The sequence below is a fragment of the Oncorhynchus masou genome, chromosome 12, assembly GCF_036934945.1.
Source record: "Oncorhynchus masou masou isolate Uvic2021 chromosome 12, UVic_Omas_1.1, whole genome shotgun sequence".
NCBI lineage: Eukaryota > Metazoa > Chordata > Actinopteri > Salmoniformes > Salmonidae > Oncorhynchus > Oncorhynchus masou.
In genome coordinates this window covers 10028048-10041728 of record NC_088223.1, presented here as the reverse complement: position 1 = coordinate 10041728, position 13681 = coordinate 10028048, and the positions used below count along the sequence as shown (strand labels likewise).

Sequence of the window (13681 nt, the reverse complement as noted above, 5' to 3'; positions counted from 1 at the left end):
GTCTGCAAGGAGCTGCCAGTCTGCAAGGAGCTGCCAGTCTGCAAGGAGCTGCCAGAGCCGTCAGTCTGCCAGGATCTGCCAGTCAGCCAGACTCTTCCAGATCTGCCAGTCAGCCAGACTCTTCCAGATCCGCCAATCTGCCAGACTCTTCCAGATCCGCCAGTCTGCCAGACTCTTCCAGATCTGCCAGTCAGCCAGACTCTTCCAGATCTGCCAGTCAGCCAGACTCTTCCAGATCTGCCAGTCAGCCAGACTCTTCCAGATCTGCCAGTCAACCAGACGCTTCCAGATATGCCAGTCAACCAGACTCTTCCAGATCTGCCAGACTCTTCCAGATCTGCCAGTCAACCAGACTCTTCCAGATCTGCCAGTCAACCAGACACTTCCAGATCTGCCAGTCAACCAGACACTTCCAGATCTGCCAGTCAGCCAGACTCTTCCAGATCTGCCAGACTCTTCCAGATCTGCCAGTCAGCCAGACTCTTCCAGATCCGCCAGTCAACCAGACTCTTCCAGATCCGCCAGTCAACCAGACTCTTCCAGATCCGCCAGTCAGCCAGACTCTTCCAGATCCGCCAGTCAGCCAGACTCTTCCAGATCCGCCAGTCAGCCAGACTCTTCCAGATCCGCCAGTCAGCCAGACTCTTCCAGATCCGCCAGTCAGCCAGACTCTTCCAGTTCCGCCAGTCAGCCAGACTCTTCCAGATCCGCCAGTCAGCCAGACTCTTCCAGATCCGCCAGTCAACCAGACTCTTCCAGATCCGTCAGTCAGCCAGGATCTGCCAGAGCCTTCCTCCTCTCCTGTGCTGCCGGAGTCTCCCGCCTGTCCGGCGCTGCTGCCGGGGTCTCCCGCCTGTCCGGCGCTGCTGCCGGGGTCTCCCGCCTGTCCGGCGCTGCTGCCGGGGTCTCCCGCCTGTCCGGCGCTGCTGCCGGGGTCTCCCGCCTGTCCGGCGCTGCTGCCGGGGTCTCCCGCCTGTCCGGCGCTGCTGCCGGAGTTTGAAGAGCCCCTCTGTTCCGAGCTTCCCCTCTGTCCCAAGCTGCCCCTCTGTCCCGTGTTGTTAAGTAGGGTTGCCGTGGCTGGGAGGTCACGGAAGCGGACAAGGTGGGGGAAGACTGCGATGAAGTGGGGGCCACGTCCAGCACCAGAGCCGCCACCGCGGACAGATGCCCACCCAGACCCTCCCAGAGTCCGCACCTTGGGGGGGTAGGGGTACTGTCACGCCCTGGCCATAGTTTACTTTGTATGTTTCTATGTTTTGGTTGGTCAGGGTGTGATCTGAGTGGGCATTCTATGTTGGATGTCTTGTTTGTCTATTTCTGTGTTTGGCCTGATATGGTTCTCAATCAGGCGCAGGTGTTAGTCATTGTCTCTGATTGAGAACCATATTTAGGTAGCCTGGGTTTCACTGTGTGTTTGTGGGTGACTGTTCCTGTCTCTGTGTTTTGCACCAGATAGGGCTGTTTAGGTTTTTCGCACGTTTGTTATTTTGTTAGTTTATCGTGTATATTTTCTTTATTATAATAAAATGAATAACAACCACGCTGCATTTTGGTCCGCTAGTCCTTCTACAGACGAAAGCTGTGACAGTCTCTATTATATTATGACAGACCAGGTAGATCTACTGTCTCTGTGTCTCTATTATATTATGAGAGACCAGCTAGATCTACTGTCTATATTATAACATGATATTCCGGTTGGATCTACTGTCTCTATTATAATATGACAGACCAGGAACTTCTACTGTCTCTGTGTCTCTATTATATTATGACAGACCAGCTAGATATACTGTCTCGATTATATTTTGACAGACCAGTTAGATCTACTGTCTCTATTATAATATCACAGACCAGCTAGATCTACTGTCTCCATTATAATATGACAGACCAGCTAGATATACTGTCTCGATTATATTTTGACAGACCAGCAAGATCTACTGTCTCTATTATATTATGACAGACCAGCTATATCTAATGTCTCTATTACATTATAACAGACGAGATAGATCTACTGTCTCTATTATATTATGACAGACCAGCTAGATCTACTGTCTCTATTATATTATGACAGACAAGCAATATCTACTGTCTATATTGTATTATGATAGACCAGCTTGATCGACAGTCTCTATATTATGACAGACCAGGTAGATCTACTTTATCTATTATATTATGACAGACCAGCTAGAACTACTGTCTCGATTATAATATGACAGACCAACTAGATCTGTCTCTATTATAACATGATATTCCGGTTGGATCTACTGTCTCTATTATAACATGACAATCCAGCTAGATCTACTGTCTCTATATCATGACAGACCAGCTAGATCTACTGTCTCTATTATATTATGACAGACCAGCTCGGTCTTCTGTCTCTATTATAATATGACAGACCAGGAACATCTACTCTCTCTATTATATTATGACAGACCAGCTAGATATACTGTCTCTATTATAATATGACAGACCAGGTAGATCTACTGTCTCTATTATATTATGGCAGACCAGGGAGATCTACTCTCTCTATTATATTATGACAGACCAGCTTGATCTACTGTCTCTATTATAATATGACAGACCAGCTAGATATACTGTCTCGATTATATTTTGACAGACCAGCTAGATCTACTGTTTCTATTATATTATGACAGACCAGCTAGATCTAATGTCTCTATTATAATATAACAGATGAGATAGATCTTCTGTCTCTATTATATTATGTCATACCAGCTCGATCTACTGTCTCTGTGTCTCTATTATATTATGACAGACCAGCTAGATCGACTGTCTCTATTATAAAAATCCTGCGCCTGCAATCCAACTGGTGTGACAAAGGCATTGTGTGGCTCAGTCGGTATAGCATGGCGCTCGCAACGCCAAGCGTCGTGGGTTCGATTCCCGGTAGGGCCACCCATATGTAAAAGTAGTGGCCCCAGCCGACTTGTAAGTCGCTTTGGACAAAAGCGTCTGCTAAATGGGATATATTTTTTTATATTTATATATTATGACAGACCAGCTAGATCTACTGTCTCTATTATATTATGACAGACCAGCTAGATCTACTGTCTCGATTATATTTTGACAGACCAGCTAGATCTACTGTCTCTATTATAATATGACAACCCAGCTAGATCTACTGTCTCTATTATAATATCACAGACCAGCTAGATCTACTGTCTCCATTATAATATGACAGACCAGCTAGATATACTGTCTCGATTATATTTTGACAGACCAGCAAGATCTACTGTCTCTATTATATTATGACAGACCAGCTATATCTAATGTCTCTATTATATTATAACAGACCAGCTTGAACTACTGTCTCTTTTACAATATGTCATACCAGCTCGATCTGATGTCTCTGTGTCTCTATTATATTATGACAGACCCGCTAGATCTACTGTCTCTATTCTCTTATGACAGGCCAGCTAGAACCACTGTCTCTATTATATTATGACAGACCAGCTTGAACTACTGTCTCTTTTACAATATGACAGACCAGCTTGATCTACTGTCTCTATTATATTATGACAGACCAGCTAGATATACCCTCTCTATTATATTATGACAGACCAGCTCGATATACTGTCTCTATTATATTATGACAATTATTGTCATCTTTATTTATAAAAAATAAAAGACGACGTTTACATTTCACTGTGGCGTTGACCGCAGCAAAAGGAGTTGCGCCAATCAGAACGCTCCTTCTGGATGTCTGAATCACGTGATCATCCAACATGGCTTCTATTCACTTGCTGAGAAATTGAAGATGCTGTACATTTCTGAATTTATTAGTTTATAGGAATTATTTTGGACCTTTCCGATACCCAATCATAAGGTAAACAATACAATGTCGACGTACATGGTTGATTACACTTTCTGTCTCACTTTAAAACGCTTGATTCCATCCTCGTTAGCTTGCTAGCTAAGCTTGTATTCTTCAGATTGTGTCATTATGTTAGCCATAGAAGAAACACATTTCATTCTTACTATAGTTGTCATTTTGCATCTTTTTTTTTTTAAACATGTTTTTGTATGTCTGTAGAAGATGAAGCTGCGCGTTCAGTTACAATGCAAGAACCTCCATGAGTATCTGAAAGAGTTGAGCCCTGAGATCTTAGACCGCTTGTACAATCATCCGGCCACATGTCTGGCTGTCTACAGGTACCGGATCAGTCCATTTAAACAATACTGTTAAAGTCACTGTAAAATATGACATGTACAAGTCCTGCTATTTGCTATGGTTTTAGTACACAATTGATCTGTAATGTACATAATACCGTGTGCTCTTATTTAATGACATATATGGAACAGAACACAGGTTGTCTACACTTTTTTGTAACATATAAACTCAGCAAAAAAAAGAATCGTCCCTTTTTCAGGACCCTGTCTTTCAAATATAATTAAAAATCCAAATAACTTCACAGATCTTCATTGTAAAGGGTTGAAACACTGTTTCCCATGCTTGTTCAATAAACCATAAACAATGAATGAACATGCAGCTGTGGAACGGTTGTTAAGACACTAACAGTTTACAGACGGTAGGCAATTAAAGTCACAGTTATGAAAACTTAGGACACTAAAGAGGCCTTTGTACTGACTCTGGAAAAACACCAAAAGAAAGATGCAGGGAGACAGGCAGACCACGTGTAACAACACCTGCACTGGATCGGTACATCCGAACACCACACCTGCGGGACAGGTACAGGATGGCAACAACAACTACCCGAGTTACACCAGGAACGCACAATCCCTCCATCAGTGCTCAGACTGTCCGCAATAGGCTGAGAGAGGCTGGACTGAGGGCTTGTAGGCCTGTTGTAAGGCAGGTCCTCACCAGACATCACCGGCAACAACGTCACCTATGGACCCACTGTCACTGGACCAGACAGCACTGGCAAAAAGTGCTCTTCTCTGACGAGTCGCGGTTTTGTCTCACCAGGGGTGATGGTCGGATTTGCGTTTTATAGTCGAAGGAATGAGCGTTACACCGAGGCCTGTACTCTGGAGTGGGATCGAGGTGGAGGGTCCGTCATGGTCTGGGGCGGTGTGTCACAGCATCATCGGACTGAGCTAGTTGTCATTGCAGGCAATCTCAACGCTGTGTGTTACAGGGATGACATCCTCCTGCAGGCTCATCCTGACATGACCCTCCAGCATGACAATGACACCAGCCATACTGCTCGTTCTGTGTGTGATTTCCTGCAAGACAGGAATGTCAGTGTTCTGCCATGGCCAGCAAAGAGCCCGGATCTCAATCCCATTGAGCACGTCTGGGACCTGTTGGCTCGGAGGGTGAGGGCTATGGCCATCCCCAAAAAAAAAAAATGTCTGGGAACTTGCAGGTGCCTTGTTGCCACACCAGATACTGACTGTTACTTTTGATTTTGACCCCCCTTTGTTCAGGGACACATTCCATTTCTGTTAGTCACAAGTCTGTGGAACTTGTTCAGTTTGTCACAGTTGTTGAATCTTATGTTCATACAAATATTTACACATGTTAAGTTTGCTGTAAATACACACAGTTGACAGTGAGAGGGCATTTCTTTTTGCTGAGTTTACATACATGACTATAGGTATTTTGGGTATTACTGGACTCGCATGCAAGGTAAATCAGGGAGTCAGTTATCTGCTTGTTTCCTTGCTTGACAGAGAGCTCCCCCCATTGGCCAAGAATTATGTGATGCGAATGCTGTTTCTAGACCAACCCCTTCCTCAGGCCGCGGTGGCGCTTTGGGTGAAAAAAGACAGTGAAAAGTAAGTCTATGAATCTGAATCATACATAGTACCTGTCCAATGCTGTATTGTAAATTCAATCAACTGCCAGGTTGTTAAATGACTGTCAGTAAACCTTCAGTTTCTGTAGTTTGTGTTCTAAAATTGCCTGATTTTTCTTATTTTCCTTCAGGGACCATGATCAGTGTGTCTCTGTGCTGTCTGGTCTCAGACTATGGCACAGCCAGCAGCTGCAGGGAGGCCTACAGGGAAACATTCTGAACCCCGTATTCAAAGACAATCTGAGAATAGCATTATTGGGAGGGTAAGTCAACTCTTTCATTTGTAAGGTATTTAGTATCTCCAATACATATTGAGGTTTAATAAGCGAGCAGTAGAACTATCAAAGCTAAAACTTGGTGAACATGTCTTTCATAAGACTCCTCCCCTTTCCTGTTCCTCCACCTCCTCTTCCTCCACTACCTACTCTTCCACTACCACCTCCTCATCTTCCACCACGTCCTCTTCCTCCTCTCTCTCCTCCTCCTCTCAGGGGTAAGTCGTGGGCAGACCAGGGTGACAGTCTTGGTCCTGACAGACATGCCCGTGACGTGGAGAGTCTGGATAAGTATGCTTTGGAGCGCTGGGAGGTGGTTCTCCACTTCATGGTGGGCTGTCCCAGTGCTGCAGTCAGCCAGGACCTGTCCCAGCTCCTCATTCAGGCTGGCCTCATGAGAACGTAGGTACCACCACACTGAGGGACCGCTATGAAGTCAATATTAAACACATACACTCTTTATTTCTTGTCATTTTGTATTTTCTATCACTATTTTACCTACATTATTTTTGTGTTTAATGTGTTTGGGATTTTCACTTTGAATTGTTCTGTTTTCCATGTATATTTTTTTTTACCCCACCACAATATTATTTCTAAATCCATCTGTTCCTCTCTAAATCCCTCTGTTCCTCTCTAAATCCCTCTATTCCTCTCTAAATCCCTCTGTTCCTCTCTAAATCACTCTGTTCCTCTCTAAATCACTCTGTTCCTCTCTAAATCACTCTGTTCCTCTCTAAATCACTATGTTCCTCTCTAAATCACTCTGTTCCTCTCTTTTCTATCCTCTTTCTCATGTATCCTACACCTTTTCCCCTCCTCCAGTGAGGCTGGAGATGCTCCCTGTATCACCTCAGCTGGTTTCCAGTTCCTCCTCCTGGACACAGCCTCTCAGCTCTGGTACTTCACCCTACAGTACCTCAACACGGCACAGGTAGGTCGTCAGGCGCACAGAGGCGCACAGAGGCGCACAGAGGCACACAGAGGCACACAGACAGACTTCTCTCCCAGTATTATGTGCTCTTTCTTGTCCTTCTCATCTTTCAGACTCGTGGAATGGACTTGGTGGAGATTCTGTCCTTCTTGTTCCAGCTCAGTTTCTCGACTCTAGGCAGGGTGAGTCTTGTAGTACTGACATTTCAGCTGCCTGGCGACTTACCTGCATTCCATGCTGAACACTCAACTTCAACCACTGATTGATTTCTACACGTGATGTCGTGTCGGTCATGTCAAAAATATTTCGTAGTCATTTTGGATTATTAGATCATGGAATATTCTGTTTATATTCTCGTATCGACTGATGTTGTCACCCTTGTCCTGTGTCCCAGGACTACTCAGTGGAGGGGATGAGTGAATCTCTGCTCACCTTCTTACAGCACCTGAGGGAGTTCGGCCTCGTCTTCCAGAGAAAGGTGAGATATGGTGAAGGAGAATTAGCAAAGGAGCTACAATTTGTAGTTGGACAGTAATATTTGGCGTGTGTGTATATATAAATAATACCTTGCATGTGATTCGTAATAAGACTAAGCAATTAGCCTATTAAAATGTTTCTCTGACTCCATAAACATCATTAAAACATACAAACAAGCATTAGGCAATGAGTTGACGTTGACTCGCAAGAATTTGTTTGAGAATTATCTATATCAAAAAACAATATTTAAATGAATGGATTCACATACAAAGGCATAAAGCTTAAGTTATACAAAGCATTAACTAATTTAACCTTTTTTTAAAACTAGGCAAGTCCGTTAAGAACACATTTTTATTTTACAATGACGGCCAACACCGGCCAAACCCGGACGACGCTGGGTCAATTGTGCGCCACCCTATGGGACTCCCAATCACGGCCGGTTGTGATACAGCCTGGATTCGAACCAGGGTGTCTGTAGTGACGCCTCTAGCACTGAGATGCAGTGCCTTAGACCGCTGCCCCACTCGGGAGCGCAGTACTGCTGTTTTCAAACGAATCGCAAGACCTTCTCCGTGTTAAAGCTTGTAGAGTGTATTTATTTTTGTTTTTTTTGTACGTGCTATCAAATAAACAAACAAACAAACAATATGGTGGAAGAGCAAGATATTAGGACAGACACTAATAACATGGACAGACACTAATAACATGGACAGACACTAATAACATGTGATCTCCTCTCACTGTCCTTATCACCCCTGCTCTTGTACCCCCTCCCCTCTCTCTCTGCTCTCCTCAGAGGAAGTCTAGAAGGTACTACCCCACCAGGCTGGCCATCACTCTGTCTGCTGGCGTCTCTGCCAATTCTTCCTCCACCGCTATGGGCGCTGCCCCAGGGACCGGAGATTCAGGTTTCATCGTTGTGGAAACCAACTATCGGCTCTATGCTTATACCAGTATGTACCAATGGAAGGTCTAACTCTGCAGTCTGACAGTGTGGACCACAGAAACCAGAGGAACTCAAGTTTTCATTCAAATCTCCCATTGACCAATTTCAAGATTTACGCCTCAACTCTGACTTCTCTGTGTTGATCTCAATTTAGGATTCATTCCTGTGTGTAAATCCCTCTCTCATTGTTTGAGATAGTAGTTTATTACTACTTTCCAGGTGGTATTGAATAGTCTTATCTTATTTAATTTCTGTCACTTAAAATAATGTGTTGACACTTGTTTGAATCACGGTATTTATACATAGATATAGTAATTGATGTTATTAATATATTCATACCGGAAGCATAATGTTGACTAATTCATTTAGTTATTTATCTCCTATCTGTCATAACTGCTACCTACTGTTCGTTTAGTTGAAGTGCTTTCTGATTTGGGCTCATTCTCATATCCAGGTGGTAGTGAATAAGTGTTACGCTATTCACCTGTCTTCTCCTCCTCAGACTCTGAGCTGCAGATCGCTTTGGTGGCTCTGTTTAGTGAGTGTCTCTATCGCTTCCCTAACGTGGTGGTAGCCCAGGTTACCAGGGAGTCGGTACAGCAAGCCATCGCTAACGGCATCACCGCACAACAGGTAGGCACTCCTCATGGCAGGTAGACACTCCTCGCGGCAGGTAGACACTCCTCGCGGCAGGTAGGCACTCCTCGCGGCAGGTAGACACTCCTCGCGGCAGGTAGACACTCCTCGCGGCAGGTAGACACTCCTCGCGGCAGGTAGGCACTCCTCGCGGCAGGTAGACACTCCTCGCGGCAGGTAGGCACTCCTCGCGGCAGGTAGGCACTCCTCGCGGCAGGTAGACACTCCTCGCGGCAGGTAGACACTCCTCGCGGCAGGTAGACACTCCTCGCGGCAGGTAGGCACTCCTCGCGGCAGGTAGACACTCCTCGCGGCAGGTAGGCACTCCTCGCGGCAGGTAGACACTCCTCGCGGCAGGTAGGCACTCCTCACGGCAGGTAGACACTCCTCGCGGCAGGTAGACACTCCTCGCGGCAGGTAGACACTCCTCGCGGCAGGTAGACACTCCTCGCGGCAGGTAGGCACTCCTCGCGGCAGGTAGACACTCCTCGCGGCAGGTAGGCACTCCTCGCGGCAGGTAGACACTCCTCGCGGCAGGTAGACACTCCTCGCGGCAGGTAGGCACTCCTCGCGGCAGGTAGACACTCCTCGCGGCAGGTAGACACTCCTCGCGGCAGGTAGACACTCCTCGCGGCAGGTAGGCACTCCTCGCGGCAGGTAGACACTCCTCGCGGCAGGTAGGCACTCCTCGCGGCAGGTAGGCACTCCTCGCGGCAGGTAGGCACTCCTCGCGGCAGATGGCAGGTTACTTTACACTACTGAACAACATACTGGCAGCTTGGAGTTTGTCAGGTTTTGTGTTAATTGCTTTCTCTGTTCAGTATATTGGAGTTCTGGTACTCACTGTTATACATGGTTGAGCTGTTTGGAAAGTATGTATGTTTTCGTCTCTTTCAGTTTGTGTGTGTTTTAGTTGATTGTTATACTGCACATGAAATTTACATTTACATTTACATTTAAGTCATTTAGCAGACGCTCTTATCCAGAGCGACTTACAAATTGGTGAATTCACCTTCTGACATCCAGTGGAACAGCCACTTTACAATAGTGCATCTAAATCATTTAAGGGGGGGGTGAGAAGGATTACTTTATCCTATCCTAGGTATTCCTTAAAGAGGTGGGGTTTCAGGTGTCTCCGGAAGGTGGTGATTGACTCCGCTGTCCTGGCGTCGTGAGGGAGTTTGTTCCACCATTGGGGGGCCAGAGCAGCGAACAGTTTTGACTGGGCTGAGCGGGAACTGTACTTCCTCAGTGGTAGGGAGGCGAGCAGGCCAGAGGTGGATGAACGCAGTGCCCTTGTTTGGGTGTAGGGCCTGATCAGAGCCTGGAGGTACTGCGGTGCCGTTCCCCTCACAGCTCCGTAGGCAAGCACCATGGTCTTGTAGCGGATGCGAGCTTCAACTGGAAGCCAGTGGAGAGAGCGGAGGAGCGGGGTGACGTGAGAGAACTTGGGAAGGTTGAACACCAGACGGGCTGCGGCGTTCTGGATGAGTTGTAGGGGTTTAATGGCACAGGCAGGGAGCCCAGCCAACAGCGAGTTGCAGTAATCCAGACGGGAGATGACAAGTGCCTGGATTAGGACCAATGGTGGATTGGTGCTTCTTATGTTGTGTGGGGTCAAGTTTTTACAGTCAAGTTTTTGTGCTTTTCAGATTCTCCACTTTCTAAGGACCAGAGCACATCCTGTCATGCTCAAACAGGTACCTCCAAATATCAATCTGTCTCGCTCTCTGTCCTTGTCTCGCTCTCTGTCCTTGTCTCGCTCTCTGTCCTTGTCTCGCTCTCTGTCCTTGTCTCGCTCTCTGTCCGTCTCGCGCTCTCACTCTCTGTCCTTCTCGCGCGCTCTGTCCTCGCGCGCTCTGTCCTTCTCGCGCGCACTCTCCCTCTCGGTCTCTCTCTCTCTGTCTCATGCTGTCTTTCTCTCGCCCCCTCGTTCTCTTGTCTCTCCCTCCTCTCTGTGTTCTGTTGATTACAGTAATATCTGACTGACCTGTTTGACTCCAACTCCCATGCTGGAGGTTCATTACTCCTATTTCATCCTGACATTACCATGTCAGACTAAGGTTTTGGTCCAAATGGAACACTATTTCCTATATAGTGCACTACTTTTGACCAGAGCCCTATTCTCTATGGGCCCTATTCCCTATGGACCCTGGTCTAAAGTAGTACACGACATAGTGAATAGCCATTTGGGACAAAGTCTACTCCTACCTACTCTCTCTGTGTCTCTCAGAACCCAGTGCTGCCCCCCACCATCACAGACCAGATCAGACTATGGGAGCTGGAGAGAGATCGACTACAGTTTTCTGAGGGTGAGGCCATGTGTGTGTGTGTGTGTGTGTGTGTGTGTGTGTGTGTGTGTGTGTGTGTGTGTGTGTGTGTTTAATACAATTTTTCATGAAGGTTTCTCTTTTGTCATTGTGATGAATTATGTCCGTCCCACCTAATGGTTGGTGAGGTCACACTCTCTCACCCAGTGTCTCTGATCTCTGGTAAGAACCATGTGAGACGTGCCGTTGATGGGAATTCAGTTGCTGGGGGGAAAAACAGGCCGTAAGACTTCAGTGCTTTGAAATGAAACCAGTATGTATCAAGTGGTTCAGAGTAGGAGTGCTTATCTAGGATCAGGTCCCCTCTATCCATGTTAATACTATTCATTTTGTTCTGCAAGGCTAAACTGATCCTGGATCAGCACTCCCAGGGTTTTTTCTGCATAGAAACATTTTGTTTTTTCATGGCCGGGTAAGTCAAAACAGTGTCACTGTCAGTTTCACTGACAAAATGTTTCTATGCAGAAAAAAACCCTGGCAGTGCTGATCTAGGGGCGGCAGGGTAGCCTAGTGGTTAGAGCGTTGGACTAGTAACCGAAACGTTGCAAGTTCGAATCCCCGAGCTGACAAGGTACAAATCTGTCGTTCTGCCCCTGAACAGGCAGTTAACCCACTGTTCCTAGGCCGTCATTGAAAATAAGAATTTGTTCTTAACTGACTTGCCTGGTTAAATAAAGGTAAAATTAAAAAAAAAAATAATAATAATAAATATATATAACAACATTTTTTCCTCAGAAAATCATTTTTGGGATGGTAATATGTCTTCAGTGTAAACTTAATGACTAAAATCAGAGTAGAAAAGATAATTGACCCACACTGCCTTCACTAAGTATTCACACCCCTGAACTTATTTTGTGTTACAGCCTGAAATCAAAATGGATTAAATTTATATTTTTCTTCTCACCCATCTACACACAATACCCCATAATGACAAAGTAGAAACCTTTTTAATTTTTTGCAAATGTATTTCTGAAGGCACTGTATGTATTTTAAAATAAGATCATATTTGAGAAGAGTAACAATCATGAGAAGAAAAGGTAAGATGCCAGGACGGCCTGTAAAAGGTTCAGTCTGCGATTGGCCACTTAAACCCCGTTTTGATCCAGAAATATCCCGACCTACTCTGAGGTACTTTCTACTAGAGGCCGATTTTTAATTAGGGACGATGTCATGTTTTCATAACAATCGGTAATCGGCATTGTTGGACGCCGATTACATTGCGCCCCACAAGGAGACTGCGTGGCAGGCTGACCACTTGTTACGCGAGTGCAACAAGGAACCAAGGTAAGTTGCTAGCTAGCGTTAAACTTATCTTATATAAAAAACTATCTTAACGTAGTCACTAGTTAACTACACATGGTTGATGATATTACTAGGTTAACTAGCTTGTCCTGCGTTGCATATAATCAATGCAGTGCCTGTTAATTTATCATCGAATCACAGCCTACTTCGCCAAACGGGTGATGATTTAAAATGTGCATTCGTGAATAAAGCAGTGTCGTTGCACCAATGTACCGAACCATAAACATCCATGCCTTTCTTAAAATCAATACACAAGTATATGTTTTTAAACTCTGGCCCCCCAATGGTGGAACAAACTCCCTCACGACGCCAGGACAGCGGAGTCAATCACCACCTTCCGGAGACACCTGAAACCCCACCTCTTCAAGGAATACCTAGGATAGGATAAGTAATCCTTCTCACCATCCCCCCCCCCCCCTTAATGATTTAGATGCACTATTGTAAAGTGGCTGTTCCACTGGATGTCAGAAGGTGAATTCACCAATTTGTAAGTCGCTCTGGATAAGAGCGTCTGCTAAATGACTTAAATGTAATGTAAATGTAAACCTGCATATTTAGTTAATATTGCCTGCTAACATGATTTTCTTTTAACTAGGTCAATTGTGTCACTTCTCTTGCGTTCTGTGCAACAGAGTCAGGGCAGCAGGTTGGGCCGCCTGGCTCGTTGCGATCTGTGTGAAGACTATTTCTTCCTAACAAAGACCGTTATTCATTTTAAATTATTATGCCATAACATTGAAGGTTGTGCAATGTAACAGGGATATTTAGACTTATGGATGCCACCCCTTAGATAAAATACGGAACCGTTCCGTATTTCACTGAACGAATGTCTTGTTTTCGAAATGATCGTTTACAGATTTGACCATATTAATGACCCAAGGCTCTTATTTCTGTGTATTATTATATTATAATTAAGTCTGTGATTTGATAGAGCAGTCTGACTGAGCAGTGGTAGGCAGCAACAGGCTCGTAAGCATTCATTCAAACAGCACTTTTGTGTATTT

The 13681-nt window shown here is 45.4% G+C and overlaps 1 protein-coding gene across 1 annotated transcript in view; it reads left to right on the top strand.

Moving 5' to 3' along the window:
* Positions 1-3718: 3718 nt before the first annotated feature.
* The window catches only part of gtf2h4 (general transcription factor IIH, polypeptide 4), a 13275-nt gene continuing 3312 nt past the window's right edge, over positions 3719-13681 (top strand). The window contains exons 1-12 of the mRNA XM_064979534.1: positions 3719-3841; positions 4049-4167; positions 5656-5760; positions 5912-6043; positions 6272-6457; positions 6878-6986; positions 7100-7168; positions 7381-7464; positions 8260-8416; positions 8912-9042; positions 10698-10745; positions 11279-11357. Coding sequence (XP_064835606.1) covers positions 4052-4167; positions 5656-5760; positions 5912-6043; positions 6272-6457; positions 6878-6986; positions 7100-7168; positions 7381-7464; positions 8260-8416; positions 8912-9042; positions 10698-10745; positions 11279-11357 — 1216 coding nt within the window. The 5' untranslated portion in view covers positions 3719-3841; positions 4049-4051. The remainder of the gene's footprint in view (positions 3842-4048; positions 4168-5655; positions 5761-5911; positions 6044-6271; positions 6458-6877; positions 6987-7099; positions 7169-7380; positions 7465-8259; positions 8417-8911; positions 9043-10697; positions 10746-11278; positions 11358-13681) is intronic.